Raw genomic sequence first — 22,583 nt, 5'->3', positions numbered from 1 at the left:
TCATGTCCTACCTGCTCAAAATATTTAAAAAATAACAACAAAAAGTAACCTGAGATAAGGGAGATTTGCATAAAAGTTCCACCCCAGGGTCTAGAGCAATGGGCCTCTGATTCCTTTCAGTCCTAGGAAGGGCTCTGAGATGAACCAGGCTGCCTCTGGAAGTCTGAGTGTCAGATCACTGGAGGTGTCCAAGAGCAGGTGGCGGACCACAGTGGGAAAGCAGACTACGTGTCATCTGGTGGGCTGGACTCTGTCCTCAGAGGCCTTACCTAGCTGAGAGGGGCCACCCTCCATAGGCCACTCGTGACCCTGCCCTTTGGACATGGCAAGCACTTTCTAAGAGCTAAGATTCTAGTAGATTCTCAGAAGTAAAATCGTTCCATCTGAGTGTTTAAGTGTAAAGGGCCTGGCATCAGTAGGTGCTCAATAAGAACCTAGTGAAAGAAGTGAGCATAGAGACACTGCATCTGCAGGAACTCACAAGAGGAATCCAACCAGACTGAGGAACTGGAGGCCACAAGTACCAAGGCCTGCAAGGAGTGACCTGAGCAGGCCCCAAGGATCATATCCACCTCATTAACTGGCCCTTAAAACAAGAGTGGAGGGCTCAGCTGCAGCCACCGGACCAGGTAACTGGTACTCCAGCTCTTAGCTCAGCCAGCAAGGACAGAACAGATGGCGCCTGCAGGCAGAGACCCCTCGCCTAGGGAAAGGCCAGGGTGCCCCTCTCTCAACATCCCTGCCACAGTTCCATTGGCAAAATAAGGCTTGCTCCCGGCGGTGTGCAGATGGGATGTATCCCTTCCCCTTTTGCAGCTGCCCTGAGCTGACTGTCTCAAGCACTTCTTCCACTGATTCAAAAGAGAACTAAGGCCCAGGAGCATTAGGGGACTGTCAACACAGCTTGTCCACAGGCCAAAGCATGGAAACCAAACTCATACCATCAGAGCTCCTGGGACCCAGAATCGCGGGACCACCCTCCAGGCAAGTTCAGATTCACTGGGAGTTTTCTCCACACTTCAAACTCAAAAGTGTTGAGGAAGTTTGTGCTGAGATATGTGTGCTCAGGTTCTGCACACAAGACCATCCAGCTCTAGAGAGAGGCAGGACCAGGGAGAAAAGGGGGTAAGTCTGACAACAGCCCTGCCTCAGGGGCCCATGCTGGTCCTTGAGGCCAATTACAGAGCCATAACCAGGACTCCATCCCGCAGCCCTGCCACCCTCCCTGCCCTTTTCTAGAAGCACAAAGCCTTTAGACCTCATCCTTCCCAGGGAGCTTTGTGTCAATCACCCCCCACCCCCACTGATGCCATGACCCTGTGGATGGTCCAGAAGCAGGTCAACATGTCAGAGCATCTGACATAGTACTGAGAGATGGTACTGCTTCCAGAGAGATTAAAAAGAAGATGGGGTAGTCAACATGGAGCTCTGTGCTGTACAGTGTGGAAACATAAAACCACAGAGCACAGTTCCACGGAGCACCCGGACCCAAGAAAACACAAAGGGTGACACAGATACAGAGAAAGTGTTCATAGAAGAGCTGAGAGAGGGTTGCTATTCCTGAAAACAGACATTGCGTATCCAAGGATGGTTAATCTTAAGAAAAACCAGTCTCAGAAGCAGAGGCACACAGTGGCCTCCCAGACTTGAGTTCTGATCCCACTCTGACATCACCCAGCAGGGCTCCCCAGACTGGTGCCCAGTGATGTTCTCTGTCTGCCCGCTTTCCATGGATAAATAAGGCAGTCAGAATAGTTGGCCTCTTGGTATCCTGCCCACTTCAACCCCAGCTTGGGTTGTTTCAGACTCCATAGTTCTACATGGGCCCAAACTGGACTGCTCACGCTGTGATGTACCCAACCACCTCAGTAATGATCCTGTGGCGCCTTTGTCATCATCTTTGATAATGTTTACTAAGTCATGGACTTCTAGCCAGGACAGCTATCATGCCCAGAACATTCTCAGCAACTTCAGCACTGACCTGGGAGAATCATGATTGTTTGGTTAACACCAGTGGAATCTGGGTACTTCTAACCTGTCCTTTAAAGGCAGAAAGGGTGGTGCAGAGCACAAGGGGATTTGGAACTCAGAGCTGCCCCTCCCCCGTTCCCTGGTTGTCCCCTGCAGCCCCCAGATCTGGGCTGTGCACCCCCACACAATGTGCTAGAGTCGGTGAGGCAGACAGCATCCTTCCAGCTGTTTGCTGTTGCTCATGCCGGGGTCACAGCCCATTACATGCAGCCTATTACATCAGAGTCCTCTCTGGAGGGCACTGGGCAGGGCCACCGTGGAGGCCCAAGAGGTTTCTAAATGAAGTAGCCTATTGGGAAATCCTATTATGAAGCTCATCTTTCAGGGCTGTGGTGTTAATGTCTCTGGCCTTCCCCAGCCCTGAGCTGAGAGTGTATCCCTGGGGCCTAGGAGGAGGTATCTAGGCTATGGCCTTCTTCTCAGTCACCACCCAACAGCTGATGAGCCAGAGAGCAGAGCAGAAAGACTTCTTCAGTGCCCCTGAATGTGGTCACCTGCACACGCGCGTGCACACACACACACACACCCAGGATGAGGAGGCAGGAGGAGACCTAGAGCTGGGACCAGCAACCCTAAGGGAGGTGGAAATAGGCCCCACAAACTTCTCTTTCCCACGAGGAGCTAAACTAGATACATTTTTCTTCCCTTTCGAATTCTGCAGATTTTTTTGTCTTAGCTCCCCAGGTTTATAAACTGGTTCTCTCCCTGGCTGCTCACGTGGACAAAGGCACTGAAATTACTGAAAGGTTCAAAATGTCTCTTGGATTTTCAGGCATGAAAGAATTTATATGTAGGTGGAAAATCACCACGGAAAACAGTCCCTCCCAAGGAAAACAGGGGAGGAAGGAAGGAAAAAGAGAACTGGGGGAGGGGCAGGGAAGTGTGGGTGAAGGTCGGGGACATGCACGGACAGCACCCATGAGGTCTCAGGATCCAAGGCAGGGCTCTGATGGATACCAGCGAACAGGAGAGACATGAAACAGGGGATAGAAGAACCAAGAACAGAAATGCTCTTCTTTAGGAACTGCCAAGGCCCTGCCAAAATCCAGAGGTGGAATGATCTTAGCTGACCTCCGAGACCAGCACAACATTTTGGGGGCCGCAACACAGAGGGAGCTTGCCAAGCACCAGTTCTTGGTCTCCCTGGCCCAATGACAGTCAGGCTACAGGGACTCACATGGAGAATCAACTCAGCCATCAACCTGAGCAGGGAAGGCTTGAGGGTGTATAAAGACAAAGCCATGATTTCTCATTAATCGGCTATACTATCAGCATAAAACTTGAAGCTGGGGTAGATAGATCATTTTGCTAGTAATCAACAGTTTCACGGAGATAAATGCATGATGGGTTAGAGTCAGTGGTGGGGTCAACAGGCTTCTGGTATTCTGCCTGATTGGTCTAACCTGTGTGTACAGAAAGGATGAGGCCAGAACAGGCCTTGGGCCATGGAGCCTCTAAAAAGTGTGTGAGCTGCTTGCTGCACATTCTGATGTGCAAGTTCCCCAGTGGCTTCCTCTGCTTGCCACCCCCTCCCTCCTCACAATAGGAATAGCTCTAGGCCAAGACCATTCTTTGCTGGCTGGGCCACCTAATTGGTCCCCAGGTGCTTCTGCAAAACCAAGCAACTGGTCACCATGACTCTGACAGGCACGGGTTTAACAGAGGCAAAGTGAAAGTCAGAATAAGATTCTTGCCCATGATCAAAGTCTGTCCTGCCAGAAAAACAATACAAAGGATATGCTTTCTGCCACCCCATAGATTCAACTCATGCAAAAGCTCAGATTCAAATATCCAGAAAAGAAAATTGATCAGCTTGACACAACTGTGTGAATCATGGAACCATCCCGGCTTCTCCCAGCCGGGTTCCGGGGCATCAATTCTCAGGGCTGTGCTGAGAGAGAGCAGCTCGCCTTCCTTCTCAGGTCTTACCAGGACCGCTGATGGAGACTCGCTCTTTCTCACCCGCAAGTCTCTACTGCATCCACCGATCTCCAAGCTCTCAGTAGCAGGCTGTACTAGGCAGGCAATTGTGGAGGATCATGGTGCCCACCTGACAGCCCAGCATGAGAATCCAAAATGAACTGAGCATGTTGCCTTGAAGATACACCCCAGGAACCAGTTACAAATACCTCCCCAAGCACTGTCCATCCCTATCAAAAAAGTGCAGAATCTGCCCAAAGGCCCTTCACCTCCCTGGGCATCCCACTGCTGTGAGCCATGGAGAAGGGGAGGTTGGTCTCAGTCATCAAGCCCAAGTTACTAGCAGAGCCAAAAGCAAAGAATTCAGAGGATTCAGCTTAAAATTCTTGAGACAGAATAAAAGGTGCCTTTCTAGAGCGCTGAGCCCAGCCAGGCTGCTGGGCTGCAGGACCTATGGTACTGCCTGGCTAGCTACTCTCTGCTCTTAGAACTGCCACCACTATGTGGTTTCCTGTGTCTCTGAAATGGCAAAATCATGGTGCCTGGGGCTCCCTATCTCCTCCTGCTTCCAATGAGTTTGCAGCAAGCAGAGTGTGAAGTCAAGTCAGGTTCCTAACAGCTCTAGATTAGGAACATCCACCAAACGTCAGGAGGAGGCTGAGGCTAGGTAGACAGAATGGAAAGCAGCCACTTGGTTTTACATATTATCCCCCCTAGGCCCTCCCAGGACAACCACAGGAGGTGACCGAGAAGCAGCAAGCACTGCAGAACCCCCCCAAAAAAGAAAAGTTCTGATTAGCCCAGAGAAATGAGAGCCTGTTCCCAGAGTCCCAATTAAATCAGAACCAATCAATACTTGCTCTGGTTCCTGCTGTTCTGCTCAGGAAATAATGAGAAAAACAAGGGCCCCAGCCAGCAAGCGTGGGATAGCAGCCCTTTGAAGTCAGGAGAAATCACCCCTGCTATCAAGAGTGTGGCACCTGCAACTAAACTCAGCCTGGCCTGGGTCCCCACTCGGACCCGGCACATGCTCAAGAGGGCACTGCCCTCCCACCCCCAACCAATGGGACAGGGGAGCATGGTGGGACCAGGCCGGCTGGGATTAAACCAGTCTGTGTTGATTCATCACTTGATCTGGCACTCTCTCCCCCGTTTCCACATCATCCATCATGGGCACCATAACCAAGAAATCCAATAAAGACACAAAGGCGCAGCTCCCCGCTCTCAGCAGGCCTCAGAAAGGCTGTGAATGCCCCAGCCCAGGCAATTAGCTGAGTCCAAAGGATCGCAGAGCTGGTGCGCAATAGCAATACTGTGCCTGGTGCTTCACCTGCAGGTGGTGGGTGAGTAAAAGTGGAGAAGGAGACACACAAAGGATGTTCCATTGCTCAGGCAGGGTGGGGAGGGCAACAGGGGACAGCTGGCATGAAGCTCATGATGGAGAAAATGGAGCAACTATAGCTCCCCCCAGGCTTCCCTGGTGGCTCAGCGGTAAAGAATCCACCTTCCGGTGTAGAAGACATGAGTTCAGTCCTTGGGTCTGGAAGATCCCTTGGAGAAGGAAATGGCAAACCACTCTAGTATTCTTGCCTGGGAAATCCCATGGACAGAGAAGCCTAGTGAGCTAGGGTCCATAGGGTTGCTAAGAGTCAGACAACTTAAAGACTGAGCACGCATGCATGCACAGCTCCCCCTATCTCCAAGTGGTCCCCAAAGGACTGGGGCAACCCAAGTAAGGAGTCAGGGTCAAGGTGGTCATTTCTGAGGTCTGTGTAGGAAACCTTGCTTTTGAAAGACTCTGAAACTTTGAAGGCCACAAGGAAAAGATAAAAATAAAGGAAAATAGTCTTCTCTTCTTCAACTTTGGGCTCCCCCCTGTTTGGCTTCACGTACTCAGGAAACAGATGAGCCATGGACCCTCTCGATCCTTCTATTAACTCCCAGAGAAGACCGAGTCTCCAGCCAGTTCAGCATATTTATTGCCATAGACTGGACATGTGCTCTCCTGGACTAAAGAGGGCCAGTATGAGGACAGGGTACCCTGACACCCCCAACTGCAAAGTCACCATCACTCTGTAACATCCTGAAGCAAAGCTAACAGAAAACATGGTACTATCCCACCCCCATTCCAACACATTCATCTCCTTTCAGGACCTACTAATGCTAGGCCCCATCCCTGCCCCATGGCCTGGCACTAAGTCCCTGGAGGAAGACAGCCAAGCCAGGAGGCTTTGAGTTAATGAGCTGCATGGGTTCAGTACCAAGCTGAGTGATATGGGATCTGGACTGAAATGAACGAAAATATTTTCCAAGTTCAGTCACTTCTCAATTACCCTTGAGTGACTTATCCATGACAACCCAAATAATCCATGCCTCAGAGCACAGGGCTAGACAGGATGCAGGGGTGTGTGAGTCTGTGTCTGTGTCTAAAAGAGGGAGAAAGAGAGATAGAATATAAGTGTCAGTGTTCCCAAAACTAAATATACATGAGTGGTTATTAAGTTATGATCCCCGTTTGGAATTCTCCCCATCTCTTTCCCCCACCCCGAATACAGAAATTCTGGCTGAACACAACTGGAAAACCATCAGGCCTAGCACTGGAGATGGAGGTTCTCCAGAGCTTTAGAAGAAGCCATTAGGCTCTTCTGTCCCTATCTGATCAGAGTTGGACGTGGGGACTCCTGACTCCTGACTTCTTTGCTGCAGGAAGGAGAGGCCTCAAGAGCCTCAGGGCTTACCCTTGCAGGCCACGCTGTTCTCAGGCTCATAGCCAGGCTTACAGGTGCAGCGCCCGATGGGAACCATCCACTCCCCGTCCCCGTTGCAGTAGAGTTTAATGGGCACATCCACTTCCTCTGCATTGGGGATGCACGTGCCCCGAGCAATGACCAGAGATGTGCTCTCCGCCCCAGTCATGGTCTCTGGGAACACTGCAAAGTTTTGCACAATGCTGGGACACTTTTTGAAGAAGACGCGGACAGAAAGGAGAGACATACAGGCTCCATAATCCTGGAAAGCGAGGTAAAAACCATTCCGTGTAAGAGGCCCAAAGCTCCTGACTTCTGTGTTGACCTTCATCAATCTTCCCCCAAAGTCCACCTGGGAGAAGCTCTCATCTGCCGCAATGGTGTCCACTTTGAGGTAGGGGGCCTCGGACCAGAAGGCCGACTTCTTGGTGGCAATGACGGAGTCAGTCTCATAGTAGTACAAGTTGAAGGTCTCCTTGCAGGAGCCGGGGACGTTGGGGAGGCTGCTGCAGTCCCTCACAGTGAAGCGCATCTCCGTGTAGATGCGATGGGCCCCCCGCCGGTTGATGAAGGTGGTGAGCAGCCAGTTGTTCTGGTTGGGCTCGAAGACATTGCACACCTGGTAGGTACGGATGGTGTTCAGATTTTCATCGTAGCCACTGACTTCTTCCCACTGTACCGAGCAAGCCAGGCACACACATGAAAAACACAAAACAGAGAGTAAGAAGGCAAGGAGAGGCAGAGCAGAAGAGAAGTCTGGCACTGAGGGGGCCTTATGAGCTCACCAGTGTAACGGCTTGACTTGAGAAATGAACACACTTAACCCTAACTTGCATTTAAAGATCTCCTTATGAGCACACTTCAGGAGATTCCTATGTAGTCCATCCCAAAATATAACAGACTTGACTGTACAAAGCTTCCCATCACCTAACCCACAACTCTCATGCTGTGACAATGACTCACTATGTCCACAAGGAACATTATGTCCACCTGCAGCTTGGAGTCCCATTGAGGACTTTCATCCTCAATTCCATAGCTTCCACTCTCTATAGTCACTCCGGGGATCAGGGGTCTGACCACATGTCACCTCTATCCACCTAGGAAATCCTCATTTCTGAACGTAATTTCTTTAGTGTGGTACAACTCCTTTATATCTCCAAAACTCTTATGAACATAAAACTTTTCAGAATATTTCAACAAACACAGATTCACAAAAACTTTTGTTTTATAATATCAATCTCTTTGAAAGAGCTAGACTGTGAAACTGGGAAGAGCAGAATTGCTGAGAGATCCTAAATGAAGCAAATTAAGCTTCCTTGTGTGCATACTTTGAGCAAAGATGTGGTGGAAGAGAATGTTGGAAGGTGTTACTTAGGGAGTAAAGAAAGCTTCAGAATAAGGGAAATACAATTGTGACTCTTGTTGGAAAAGAGTTCTCTTCTATTCAGCAGTCCTGGGGATCAGAAGGAAAATAATGTCTCACAACCACACCAACAGTTCCCCAAAGAACTAGCTTACCATCACCAATTTATAGGTGCAATTCTTCATTCAATTCAACTCACCCATGCTCACGTGGCCATAAAGGACATGGGGAAGAGAGGAGACAGAAACAAGTGCTTTGAATGAAGAAATTCACCTAGTAACTTATTTTAGTAATAGGCAATAAGGGAAGAGGGTAGATCCATAAAGACATGGCTCCCTTCATGAGCTACCCTGGGGGCCAAAGAAAAGTTGCTGGATCATTCTTTCTTCCTTGTTCTGAGAGAGGAAGCAGCTGCCCATACTGGGGAGTGCTCAGAACCCTGACCTCAAGAACTGGGGGTCTTCCCAGGAGGTTCCAGTGTGTGTTTGCTAAAAAAGCAAATAAGGGGCAGAAGAAATTCCACTTCCTAAAGTGAAAAGAGAAAATAGATAAAGATCCTTGACTAATTAGCAGTGATGACAAAAGAAACCAAACAGTACCATATCTTTAAATATTGTGTTCAGTTCAGTTGCTCAGTCGTGTCCAACTCTTTGCGACCCCATGAATCACAGCACGCCAGGCCTCCCTGTCCATCACCAACTCCCAGAATCTACCCAAACCCATGTCCATCGAGTTGGTGATGCCATCCAGCCATCTCATCCTCTGTCGTCCCCTTCTCCTCCTGCCCTCAATCCTTCCCAGCATTAGGGTCTTTTCCAATGAGTGTTAGTTGATTATTATTCACAGTGTACAGTTGAAATATATAAATGAGAATTCTTCATTAAAAGAACCAAAAACTAATCAAGTGTTACATGGGAAATACACTAAGATTTCTTCCTGAACAGAATTAATTCTCTGTCGGAGCAAGAGGCAAGGCAGAGGCTAGGCTGTCCTTCAAAACTGTACCAGGGCTTCTGAACACCAGGCATGGAGCAAAGGAAAGAGCACCTGGGGACCTGGCCCTGCCCACTCAGGCCTGTACAGAGACCCCCAGTGACACTCCTCCCCATATCCCTCCCAGCACTCTCAGGAGGCCCAGTTTCCTCCCCAGCCTGGAGTTTTAGTGGGCTCCTTCCAGGATCCTTGCACACAGCCAACCTCACCTGCACTTTGCTTAATTTCTTATCTAATCTCTAGATGTTAAGGTACACTTTTTGTTCCTTCTTTAGACTTTTTTGTTGTTATTATATTCTATTTAAATGTGTTTGTTAAAGTTACATTCTGCTTGCCTGGTTATTTGGAATCAGAAAGTAAATACATTAGGAAGAAGTCATTGCTAGCAGTTTTTTTAGTTCAACTTTTCAAACCTCCCTCCCTTTTCATGGCTGTTTTGAAATTACATTTTCCCAGTTGACCCTACATGACTTTAGAGGGAAGGACAGGATTTTTTTTTTCTTTGCTGTTCTGCAATTGTTTAAACACAGCAGTTCTCACGATACATCATTTCACTGGGCTGTATGAGGTTTCAGCACGAACATGGGGCTCCTTTGTCAATGCAGAGGTGAAGCCTGAGGCCCACTTAGGGTGGGGACCTTGAGCCACCCAAGACTAATGCAGCTCTGCTATGTGAGAGCAGGACAGGAAGCTCACCATTTGGGGCTCATCTTAACACTAAGGCTGTCACCACCAGCATGTCTCTAAATAGACTGAATGAGGATTTACACTCTTGTGGAGCTGGGATATTGAGAACATTTATCTTAGAAAATGACACTGATTGGTATTATAAGACCCAATAGAGGTAATTGTTTCCAACATTAACCTCTCTGGGCCTCAGTTTTCTCATCTGTAAAATGAGGAATCATACTGGGTGACCTGGAGTCATAAAAGTCTACAGATCTAATTGATTCCATGACAGCTCCTAAGGGAGTGATCAAAGCAAATTAGGGGGAATACAGCTGTATATTCAAAGGGAAAGAGCGGCAAGAAATTGAGAGAAAGAAAAATAATTCCTCGTTGTTTGGGGAAAGGCTGTGATGGAGTCTCTTTCCCTTTTTTATTCTTCTGCCTGCTAGAGCTACAGGGGTTAGAAACATAGCAATCAGAGTGGGCTGGAGGAAACACAAATATTCTCTGAGCAAGTGACAATTAGGATTGTGGGCCTTGAAAGAGAAGATCTGAGTAAATCAAGATGAGGGTGGAACAGCATTCCCAGCAGGGAAGACAGACATTATTATTTGTTTGTGATACTTGGAATCAGTGTCATTGCTTTATAGTTCTACTTCATGCATCCATCAGTGAAAAAAATACTTATGGAAGGCCAACTTTATGCCAGGCATTCCATTAGCCACTGGGGATGCAGAAATATGAAGCTTATAATCTAGCAAGAGAAATAGAAATTAGACAAATGGTTATTAAAATAACTAAATTATTACAATTGTGCTAACTGCTGTGAGGGAAAATTTCAGGATGCCAAGAGGCCTGGCAGAGATGACCCTCCAAGCTGAGAGGGATGGGTGGATAGAAGTCAGCCAGGAGAAATGTGTGTCTGCTGCCAGCAGAGAGGGGCAGAGAAGGGACAGAGCACTGAGGCCCATGAACAGCAAGTGCAAAGGCCCTGTGGTGGAGAGAAATGTCCTGGCACCACTGAGGAAGGAAGAATCATTTAAAAAACCTGGAGGTAGCAGGAGGAAGACTGCAGAGAGGGTGAGTCTGATGGAGAACTTGGAATTTCACCCTGAGAGTAGAAGGCATTGATCAGTTTTAGGGAGGAAAATATAGGTGACCAGAGCTGAGTTTTTTAAGAGTTCTCTGATGCAAAGCAGAGACTGGGTTGGATGAGTACATGAGCAGGACAACTGGCCTTCTTTTCCTGCTTCAAGTGAGAGATGACAGAGGGTTGGACCAGACCGGTGGAAACTGAAAGTGTATCTTGGTGCAGAAATTCTAGGTTCTCATCACGTTGCGGTGGGGTGATGGGGTGAGGGACAGAGAGAGGGTGCTTTAACCAGACCTAGGGCTTCCCTGGTGGCTCAGACGGTAACGCGTCTGCCTGCAATGCGGGAGACTCAGGTTCGATCCCTGGGTCGGGAAGATTCCTGGAGAAGGAAATGGCAACCCATTCCAGTATTCTTGCCTGGAAAATCCCATGGATGGAGGAGCCTGGTAGGCTACAGACCATGGGGTCCATAGATTTTCACAAAGAGTCAGACACAACTGAGTGACTTGACTTTCACTTTCACGTGTCCCCTTAATACTCTTTCATGCACCAGGTCTGCCCCACTAACCAAGCTTTGAGGGACTAGGTGCACAGCTTCACAAATCCTTAAAAAAATGGGTTTCACCAGTGCTGGATACACAATCCCATTGGTATTCAGGCCTAACACCTATGCTGGTTCCAGCCTCTGGGGGAGCGCTCTCGCCGCCCTTCCCAAAGCCAATCTACTAAAAGTTTCTCAGCCTCCACTTCTAGGCATTTGACATGCTGCCTCCTGTGTTTCTTTCCGTAATTATCTCCTCCCATTAAAACAACAAAACATCTCCATTTACTTATCAGATTGGCAAAAAATTAAAAGGATAAAATATCAAGTCTCTGTAAGAATATAGCGAAAAGGCCACTCCTGAGCCTACACATGGCAGAGTAACTGGTGGGATGTTCTAAATGTCAAATCAATAGGTCTCACCATTTGGAAGGTTGGCCACAACTCAAATCAGTGGGGAAAAGGTGAACCATTTTTAAAAATTGTTGTAATAGCTGGGTATCCATCTGGAAAAAACACATAATTCTGCATCCATACTTCTTACCTTACTCCAGGAAAAATGTCCAGTGAATCAAAGATTTAAATATTAAAAATGAAACCATAAAAATATGAAAAGAAACCATAGAGACAATGTATGTATAGTAATGATGACATGAAACTCAGAAGCCATAAATGATCAAGTCAGTGCCATGTAATTTTTTTTTTTTTTTAATTAACATGACGGAAATAGCCATGGTAAAATCAAAAGGAAGAGAAAAGAAAACATGCTAGGAAAAGACGTATTGCAATTTATCACAGATAAAGTGTTAATTTCCCCTAATAGATTTTTTAAAAAACCTATACATTAAAAAAAAAAAAAAACAGAAAAATGGGCAAAGCATATTAACACTGTTTACTAAAAGAAACAGATATAGCTCATAAACATATGAATAGGTGCTAAACCTCATTCAATAGAACCAAAATGGTAATTAGCCACATTGGGATACTTTTGACACTTTTTTTCTTTTTGGTCAGACAAACGTTTGATAATACCCCATGTTGGAAAGGGTGTCAGAGATAAGCATTCTAATAAACAGCTGGATGAAGGGTGAAGTGGTACAATCTCTATGAAAAGTTTGGTTTTATTTATCAAAATTAGAAATGTATACATCATTTGACCCAGGAATTCCACTTCTAGGATCAACCCTGAGCTTGATGCCAATCTGACTATAGTCCTCGATCCTTGGAGCTCTCAACTGGACTTTAATATGACACCTGAGACCAAGTCTTCCCCATGTTAATGTGCATAGTAAACACATAAACTACTAAACACATAATTAGTAAGCACATAAACTACTAAAAATATGAAATGGGATACAGCTATATGATGGAGTACAATTTGGAAATAAAAAAGAAGGAAATACTGGTACATGCAACCTCTAAACAATGACTGCCCAGGGAAAGAAGCCAGACACAAAAGACCACATATTGCATGGTTCTCTATTTACATGAAGAGTCCAGAAAAGGCAAATCTATAGACATAAAAGTGTTGGTATTTCCCTGACTGAGACCATGGATGGGAAAGGAGAGTGACTACAAATAGACATGAAGAGTCTTTTGGAGCTGATGGAAATGTTCTAAAATGGGATTGTAGTGGTGATTACACAACTCTGTAAACTGACAATCATTGAACTCTACACTTAAAATGAGTAAATTTTATATGTAACTAACATCTCAATACAGTTTTTTTCTGAAGAACACTCTTGGTTATCGGGTACAGCCTGTACCTCAACACCCAACAATGATGGCCTGGTCTCTATCATCCACAAACTGTGTGCCCCTGGCAACTTCATGCCCAATTTGCCATTTCTTCCAGAACAATGTTCCTCCTATCTGGCCTCTCTGTTGCTTTCCACTACCGTGCACTAGGGCTGGCATTACCTCACTCCTGGACTCATGCCCTGGCTTCCTGTTTGGCCAGAGAGTAATCACAGCAGACCAGGCAAGAGATGGCCAGGGCTCAAGCCAGGGCCACATCCTCTCCCATCACTCAGAGCCAGTGCCTATTTCTGCCCCTGATGTTGCTGATGTTCCAGCACCTTTCTTCTACACCATCCTCATCCCATCTCAACTCCTCCAAGACACAGAACCAGAGAGTAACAACCTGGTAGGAAGCCACGATAGGTCGTGTTGACCAAGACCTTTTGTTGACAAATGGGCACACTGACTCTCAGAGACACTCAACAGTAGCCAGGAGTCAGGCCACTGATGGGTGGCAGAGCTGAGCGCTCTCCGCAGACATTGCTTTGAGGGACCTCGGGTCTTATATAGGGCTTCCCAGGTGATGCAGAGGTAAAGAAACTGCTTGCCAGTTCAGGATACTCCAGTTTGATCCCTGGGTTGGGAGGATCCCCTGGAGAAGGGAATGGCTACCCACTCCAGTATTCTTGCCTGGAGAATCCCATGGACAGAGGAGGCTGGCAGGCTACACAGTCCATGGGGTTGCAAAGAGTCGACATGACTGAGCTACTGAGCACAGGTCTTATTTCCCCCATGATGTCTTTCCAGCTTCTATTCAGCTACCATGTTCCCAAATGCTTTAAGTACGATTGAGCTTATTCCACACAATTTAGCATTGGATAATACAGTGTTTTGAATGATTCATTAATTGCTTTGGTTTCTGCTTCCAGGCTGTGAGCTCCTTGAGGACAGGGAATTATGTTTTGACTAATTTATTAGTTCTTGTTGACAGTGAAGTAATTCTGTGCATTTAGCCTTGCAACACTGGTATTACCTGACAATGTTTTTATCCGGGATGTCTGGGACCAGTGGAATCCACAGGTTTCTCAGGGCTCCACCCTTACTCCCTTCTCCTCTCACTTTTCATCCTGGATGATCTCAGCCACACAGAAGGCTGTAACCACCATGGGGACCATCACTGACCTCCTCCCAGTGTCCAGAGTTATTTATCCAGCTGCCACCTGGACATCTCCAGGTAATGTCCTGGAAGTCACCACCTTGCTCTCTCTAGTCCTGCTGCAGTCTCAGAAATTCACCCCCACCCCAACACAACCTGTTCCTGCTGTGTACTTGCCCCTTGGAAGGTTGACTAGATCCGAGACTTCCTGGTATTCCCAGTGCCTAGCCCTTAATAAATACAGACAAACTGAGGGGACGACCGAGGTCCTGGTCTGTTCCTCAGCCCCTGGTCCTTGGCTGGGGACTTACAGCAGGCGTCACCAGGCTAACTTGTCCCTGGGAGAAGAAGAAACAAAGCAGCCTTGCACAACCAGCAGAATACTAACAGCCTTTGAAAGGGCATTATTATTGATGCCAACAGACCATCTGTCCTTGAGATAAACCTAATAAAGAAAACAATGCACCCATCAAAAAGCACTTGTTCAGGCTTTCAGATCAGGACTTTGATGTATGACAAAGATGCCTCTAGGTTCCTCCAAGATCTCAGTTTCTCAGACTGACTTGCTTGTTGGGATCAGAACCTGCAGGTCTGTTGGTCTGGAGGAGGCCAGAGTGACTGTTGACATTTGCTGTTTGGGCAACTGCATGAGTGTAAAATACACTGTTCTTCAAAACCACTGCCATGAACCCTATCTACTGGTCCATCGACACCATCTTCTAGAACATCCTTCATAAACTCTAACATATTCTTCAACCTCCAAGGATGGAGCTGGATTTCAGAAACAGACAAAGGTCATCTGGATCCCAATCTGATGAGTCAGATAGATGGAGGAGCAAGCTAGGAAATACTACATCTTGATCAAAAATTAAGAACCACTATAAAATGAAGTTAAGGGGTTCTGATTCTACTTATACCTCTGAAGACAGTTCCAGGCATGGAGTTCTGGAAAGATCTATGATTGATAGCCCTTCCTTGGACTGCTGCATCTTCCTGGGCCAACCAGCCCCTCCCAGAATGCCCAGTGTCTGCCAGGGTGCTGTATTGAAGCAACCGCTAAGAATAAGCCATTTCTACAAGGCCTGTCCAAGACACAGGCTCTTCTAGACACAGAAATCGCTGAAACTGGCTTTTTGGGCTCTCTCAGTCTAACAAGAGGCTATTCTGATGTGTTTCCAACCCTGCTCATTTAACTCATTTTTAAAATAAAGAACTGAACACCTAACACATCCCCAAGTAGTGATCTAGGTGTTAGTGTGACCCAGCAGGGACTAAGAGACAAAGTCCTGCCCCATGGGCCTGATAATCTAATGGAGCAAACCAGAGGATGAATGAGCAAACGAATTAGTAATATAAAGTTAAACAGTGTTAAATACTATTGAGGAGCAGGAAGGGGCTTGCAAGTGACAGCTGGCAGTTGGGTTGTCAGAGGTCTGCTTTCGGGCAGAGATTTCAACGACTCTCAGGAGCCCGCAGCTTAGGGGGAAGATGAGGGAGGAGCATTCCAGGCTCAGGGAATAAGAACAGACTCTCTGGAGCAAGAGTGTTCCTGGCACACAGCCGAGAAAGCCGGGATGCCAGAGTGGCTGCCAAGTGGCACAGGCTAGGGGGAAGGTGCGAGGAGGGAAGGTGGGAGCGGTTGGAGGGGGCAGGCGAGCCCCACCTTTGCCAGTTACAGCTCTGTGACCACACACAATTTTCTGAGCTTCAGTTTCCTCAACTGCAAAATACTCTTTGCCCTGCAGGGTGTCAGGAAGATTGAAAGATCATCACCTAGATAAAAAACCATGTAGCACTGAGCTTGCACGTAACTACCATTCACTAAGTACCAACTATCATCATTACTATCAGCAGCAGCATGGCTGTTATGTTAACCTCAGCATCCGCTTCTGACTCATACATGAAGGTGTAAAAATCATCTCCTCCATCTTAGATAAATAATCCTGCCATTCAGTCAGCAGGAAACACTGAGACTGAAGAGTTGAACTCAGTCTCTGTACAGACCCAGAGGGCCAGCCAGTAGCCTTCTCTGCACCTCTCCCAGAATCTCCAGCACTGCCTCTGCCCAGGTTTCAGCATGGGTCTCCTTCTCTCATCAGGCAATCCCTGGGTCACTGTCAGCCACCAGTTCAGACCACAAGGGGACAAAATTCAACACAACTCACAGACTTTGGTCCCATGTCTGCATTTGGGCACAAACTTGTGTTTGAAGGAATCTGCTATTTTGCAAATGGTTGCCATCACTATGCCCCATAGGATCCTAACTCCCCTGGCACTGCCCAATCGAAACGAAGGAAGGGGGCAGGGCACAATCTTTGAAAGAAGGACACAGGCCCTGCACGTGTGCTCAGTCGCTCAGTTGTGCCTGACCTTCTGCAGTACCAAGGACTATAGCCCAGCAGGCTCCTCTGTCCATGGGATTTCCCAGGTAAGAATACTGGAACGAGTTGCCATTTCCTTCTCCAGGAGATCTCCCCACACAGGGATGGAACCCACATCTCCTGAGTCTCTTGCATTGGCAGGCAGATTATTTACCACTGAGCTACCTGGGACCTCGATTAGAGCCAAATAGGTTTAAGATGACCACAAGTCGACTTCCACTAGATCTTGAGCCTCAGTATACACTCACTGTAACACACCAGCAAGCTAAACATGACAGTTCCAAGGCCGACCATCAAAGACCAAAAAGTAGGCAGTGCCCCAATTCCTGGAAATCTCCGCCTTTCCCCAAAATTACTGGACTAATCCTCCCACTCATTAGCCTGTGAAATTACCAGCCTATAAAAACTAACCACATCATTTTGGGGGACTCTCTCACCTTCTGAGATGGCCCACACTCTTGTCTGTGGAGCGAGTTTCTCTCTAAATAAATCCACTTCTTACCTATCACTTTGTCTCTCACTGAATTCTTTCTACAATGAGACATCAAAAACCTGAGCCTCATTAAGATCTGAGGCCAGGTGTGTGACTTCAGTTAAAAGACTGTGGATTCAAGTCCCAGTCTGAGTTACACGGATTCACAATCAGGGAAAATTCAAAAGTTCTGCTTCCAGGTTCCCAGTAAAAGATGGCTGCCCTCTGAACAGGAAGAGAAGCCCACCGGGGCCCGGGAAGCACATGTTCTCATAGAACACACAGGAGGCCAGAGACTCCTCAGGGCTGCAGCTTTTGCTCTAACAGGACGAGAGCCAGCATCACCGGTCGCCCTGGATCCCAAGGACACAGGTCCTGTGTAGACAGTAAACTAAGCCTGAAAGAGCCTGGATATTAGACAAGCTCGAGGGCTAATTAAAATGTAAAATGTAGTCTGTGGGGCATAAATTCCTACAAGCCCAGAGGGATCTACCATTTAGTGCACCAACCAAGCAAGGCAGCCGTTTACTCAGGGGCTCCCTCAAGGACTGAGAGCACCCCCTCACCTCCCAACAGGCGCCATTTATCTCCCAGACGTGCTGGGGGGACATGGAGGGCCCCTATTCATTACCATGGCCCTATGTAATGTGCCAAGGAACTGGGCACCTGGCTTGGGGTGGGCACTGCTTCTGAGAGCCCAGACCTTTGAAAGGGCACAAAGCAATGAATTTCCCAAAGGGTGCATAAGATGCAGAAGAGCAGGGGATGGGAGCAAAGAATACAATTAGCATATGGAAAGAAGAGTCTGGAAAACATAGCCATTGTTTCCCAAGGCAGTCTCAACAAAATTCTTCTGGAAGTTTGGATGGTGGAAAAATGCAAGAAATACTGTGCTGAGGTGAGAGCGAGAGAAATGAGCCCAAACACGATCTATCCAGACTGCCTGGAAGTGTCTGTGTCGGCCGACAGTGGGTTGGGATGAAGCAGCACTGCTCTCATCCTGCGAAACCCTGACCCTCAGGAGTTCAATGCACAGGCTCTGGAGTCAGTGAGACCCAGTCCTGTGACCATGGCATGCCCCTAAACCTCCCTCAGCCTCAGCCTCCACCTCGGACACAGGGATACTCAGAGTATGGAACTACTTCACCAGATGGCTGTGAAGATTAAATGGAAAATGCACGTGAAACACCTCAGCCTGATCTGAGACCCCTGTGAGTTGTGGCTATCAGCCACAGCCTTAGGTTTAGCCTCTCTCTGAGCTCCTGGCATTTCTCCTAGAGAGACTGCTCTCCCTCCATGATGTGTATGATCTACGATTCTCTCTTGTCCCTCTAGCTGCCTGTACCTATGCATCATCTTTGATGTGTGCACACTTGCATGTGTGTGCATGCATGCCTGTGGGTACTGTCTGAAGTTGGGGACACTGACTGTGGCCTAAGCAGGGCCTGTGTGCCCTCCGTTGGGTATATGCCCACCCATCAAAGGCCACAGGAGCCCTGGTCAGCTCAGACCACTCCCAGCCAGTGAGTGCCCCACACTGCTCAGAGACGCCATGGATATGGGCCATAGGAGCCACATTCATAGAAGGCAAGGCCAGCCAGCCCAAGGTCCAGATGGTTTGCATCTCGGCATCTGGGCACATTTCACACCCTGGTCTCTGCCAGTGCGCCAAGAGAAACACTGCAGGCTTGTGCCTCGGGAGGAGGCTCCTTGTCCACAGGGCCCAGGTTGCTGTAACTTCCACCAGGCAGCAGCATTTGGTACCAGGCCCTGCCTGGAATGGGGTCCTCAGCCATTATGACAGCTGCTGCTGCTGCTGTTGACACTGAAACAGTGACAAATTCATCCTTCTGACAAGATCCCTTTAAATAATTCACAGGGAGCTGGGGATTAAGACACTGTTTCTCTCTGTCTCTGTTGAGATTTAAAACACCTCCAGCTGGGGTATTTAAAGAGCATATAATGGGCTACCCCTCTTGGGTCTCCCCTCCCCCTTTTCCTCCTCTTTCCCATTTCCCAAACTCACCCGGCCCCCACCCCACCAGCTAGCCCTGTAACAAGGAGGCCCAGAAAACAAGAAAGAAAAAAAAGGAGGGAACCAGTGCTTGGCTGGTCACTATGGCAACGGTGGCAGGGTATTCAGCTGTCATTATCCCAGCGCCTCACACATGTGATTATCTTAAGCTGTCGATTGAATGTGGTCCTCACTGCTGCCCAACAAGGCCTTGTCGAACAAGGCAGGGGCGGGAGCTGCCGGCCCCGGGCCCCACCAACCTGGTGTTGGTCTGCCCAGGCCTGAGCTCCATCAACACTGAGGAGCAGTTACCCCTGGGAGACACCAATGGCATTTCCCTTCAGCTTGGACGGATTTCCGCTCAGAACACAGAGCCGAGGCCAGCACATGAGGTTACAGGGCAAGGAGATGAGGTCTCCATTCCATGAGTGCAGAGTTTTGAGAGTGGGTCAGGCTAGCCGTGGCCCGTGGGAAGCGTCCTGGAAACAAGGGAGCAAGGCACGGGGGGAGGAAGAGACTGGCCTTCCTTGAGGAGCTCCTGGCATCATGCCCATTCTCAGGGTGCAGGAAACTCAAATCTGGCCTTAGAAGGGGACACACTCCCCCCATCCTGCCCCCTCCCCAATGGTGGGAATGTGGCCACTGTGTGTAATCCACTTCAGAAACCATGGCTCCTGGAGCTTGGTTGGATAAGCCTGGGGAGGGCTTTGATCTCATGCCCTTGCCTCCTGGACTTTGCTTCTGATTGTTTCCAGGCTGAGGTTCCCAGGTCTAACCAACATTCTCTGAAAGACACAATCACTGGTCACCCCCCACCAGGCACCATCCTCCACAAGGCACCACCCCCACCAGGCATCACTCCAGGTCTTCCAGTGTCCCTTTCAAAACTGGTCTCCCAGAATAAGCCCATTTCTGCAGACATGCTCAGGCTGGAACAGCATGCAATGAGGCCACCATCACCTGTGACTTGCACCTGCCCTTCCTGCACCTGCATCGTGTAGTTGGTCCCCATGAATAGGTAACCAGCCACTCAGAAGACCCCACCTGAGTCACTGTCCACCTGGCTCACAGTGACTCGTTTGCACCTAAATGAAAGTGTGGACCACTAACACAGACCATGACATTTTGAAGGCAGAGCTCTCACTCAGCAAGATAAGCCTGAATCTTGACCCCAAAGTCGTTCACGTTGGTTGTCCTCTGTGACACTGGGAAACGTGTTGGGCATCCCTGTCTTCAGCAGGAAGAGAGGTGAGTGGGACAGTACGTATGGAGAGGAGGGTGTGCCACAACTGCCCCCCCCCCCCTCATTCTATCAGCAGAGGAGCACCTCGAATGCAAAAGGGCCGTTCAGCCCAACTGACATGGGGTCACTGGATGGAAAACAACAGCTCACCTCTCTCCCTTCCCAGGAGTCCTCACTTCCTCAGCATTCACCAAGACCTGGGGGTGCGAGCTAACCACATGCTCCTTCATCATCACTTGGAGCCACCCATTGCCAGGGACCACCTGCATCCTCCTCCAGCTTCCTGGCCAGTCCTCACCTGCCCTGGGAATGGGGTCACACCCTCAAGGCTCCCCCTGGACTTGCTACTACTCTGCCTCTAACCCCCACACATTACACTGCACCTGCTCCACACCTCTCCAAACAGCTTGCTTTAAAAGCGACCCATGGGTACTTAGTAAGTGTATGTTTCAGTGGCCCTTGGCTTTCAAACCTGCCCTTTCCCTTTGTAGAAAATGGAGATTTTGCCTTTCCTCACCCTCTGTTCCCTTGTTTCTTGATGATGTATGACTTGCCCTTCCTCACTCTCATTCAGGGGCAGAAGCACCACAGTGAGCTTCACAGTCAGACAGACCTGGGGTCAGTCTCAGCAAAACCCCTCATCAGTTCTGCGACTTTGGATCCTTGCCCGCGAGCTCAGTGTCTGCTCTGCAAATCTGCAAAGTGGGAGAAACACTCCCTGGCATGCAGGGTCCTGGTGAGAATTCCATGAGGTGGTACCATTGATGTCCAGTGCCCAGGACACAGCTGGTACTTAACTGGCAATAACTAGTAGTAGCAGTAGGTATCACTGTTCTCAATAACAGCTCTGTGAGTAATAACAAGGTGCACCCTCTGATGGTATTCTCACAAGAGCCACAACCTAACAGAAATGCTGGGAAGTTGATCTGGCATCTCAGGCCTCCCAACCCCCATCAGTCCCCACCCTCATCCCAGGCAAGTTAAGTCTCTCAGACAAGAGTCACTGCAGCCACTAGCACTAGTCAGGGCAAGTGGTATTGACTGAGCCTTGGAGTCTACAAGGAAGCTAAGCACAATTTATGCTGCCAAGCACTCTGTAAATAAGATCTTACATTAGCCATGTGATAGAGGCAGAAGATAGACTCAGAAGTTAAAGAACTCAGAGGGAAATGGCAACAGACCCAGCACATCAGACTCCAAATCCTGGGCTTATTCCTTGATGCTACCAGAAATACAGTGGAATTCAGGCCAAATGATTCTTTCACTTTTGGCTGTACCTGGAGGTCATGTCAAAGGTGTATCCCAGGGCCGCCCTGTTTCCACACAGGTGAGGTGCCTTCTTCCAGAGCCAGGCTAGACTCCCCATCTGGCTGCTGCCAACCCTGAGCCTCCCTTCTCCACCTGTTTTACTCTGGTCCATCTTCTACAGGTCTCTTAACTCTGCCTCACCTTTCTTCTCATGCTTTATCCTCTCCTGTAACAGATTTCTTCTTTCACCAAGGAGACCAGTGAGGAGCTGTGAGTCAGGGCTGTCAAGGCAACGAGACCCTGTGGACGCCCCCTTCAGCTCCACCCTGCCGCCTGTGTCAGAAGCCCTGTCTCCTTCCAGAGCCCTGAGCGCCTCTCTGACCTTCACCAGGCAGGTGGTCCCCAGCCTGACAGACCGGTGGGAGAAAGGTTCCCAGGGCTGGGACAAGGGGCATGGCAGGGGTCTGCCTTCCTGGGAAAGATTTTAGAGAAAAGACATCTGTCTGTCTGGACAAATGAGGGTTAAGCCTGCCTCTGAGAGGGGGAGGGGGAATGGGTGACCTCTGGGGTTCCCTCCCGGAGTCTTATGGACAGAATTATCTCCTGCTCCATTGACGAATGAGTCTGTGAGCCATTTTCAAGAGCAAGAAAATAAATCTGTCAGACAGTCAGGTTCTGGTGAACCACCACAACTCCCAGAGTTCTTTAACACAGCGAGTCAAGAAGCATCTCTCCCTTAATCCATCCCTCCCTCCACACACATGCATGCAGTCATACTCCATGTACTTCTGTTGCAGGAAAGGGGAGCCCTTCCAGGGCTGGAGAGTGGGCTCTCATCTAATATTCAGAAATGCATTGTCTCAGGAGACACGCATGCTGACAAAGCAAAAAATGTTCTTGGGAGGGGGCACCCGGGTGGAGAGCAGTAGGGTTAGGGAAACCAGGACAATTGCTCTGCCACGTGGCTCACAA

General features: G+C 48.6%; 1 protein-coding gene across 1 annotated transcript in view; it reads right to left on the bottom strand.

Moving 5' to 3' along the window:
• Positions 1-22,583, bottom strand: part of EPHB1 (EPH receptor B1) — a 449,527-nt gene that overhangs the window by 283,225 nt on the left and 143,719 nt on the right. Inside the window, exon 3 of the mRNA XM_061167645.1 lies at positions 6,690-7,371. Within this exon, the coding sequence (XP_061023628.1) occupies positions 6,690-7,371 (682 nt within the window). The remainder of the gene's footprint in view (positions 1-6,689; positions 7,372-22,583) is intronic.

This window comes from Dama dama, chromosome 19 (assembly GCF_033118175.1).
Source record: "Dama dama isolate Ldn47 chromosome 19, ASM3311817v1, whole genome shotgun sequence".
Lineage (NCBI taxonomy): Eukaryota > Metazoa > Chordata > Mammalia > Artiodactyla > Cervidae > Dama > Dama dama.
The sequence above is the reverse complement of the archived record's forward strand: the minus strand, read 5'-3'. Positions and strand labels throughout refer to the sequence as shown.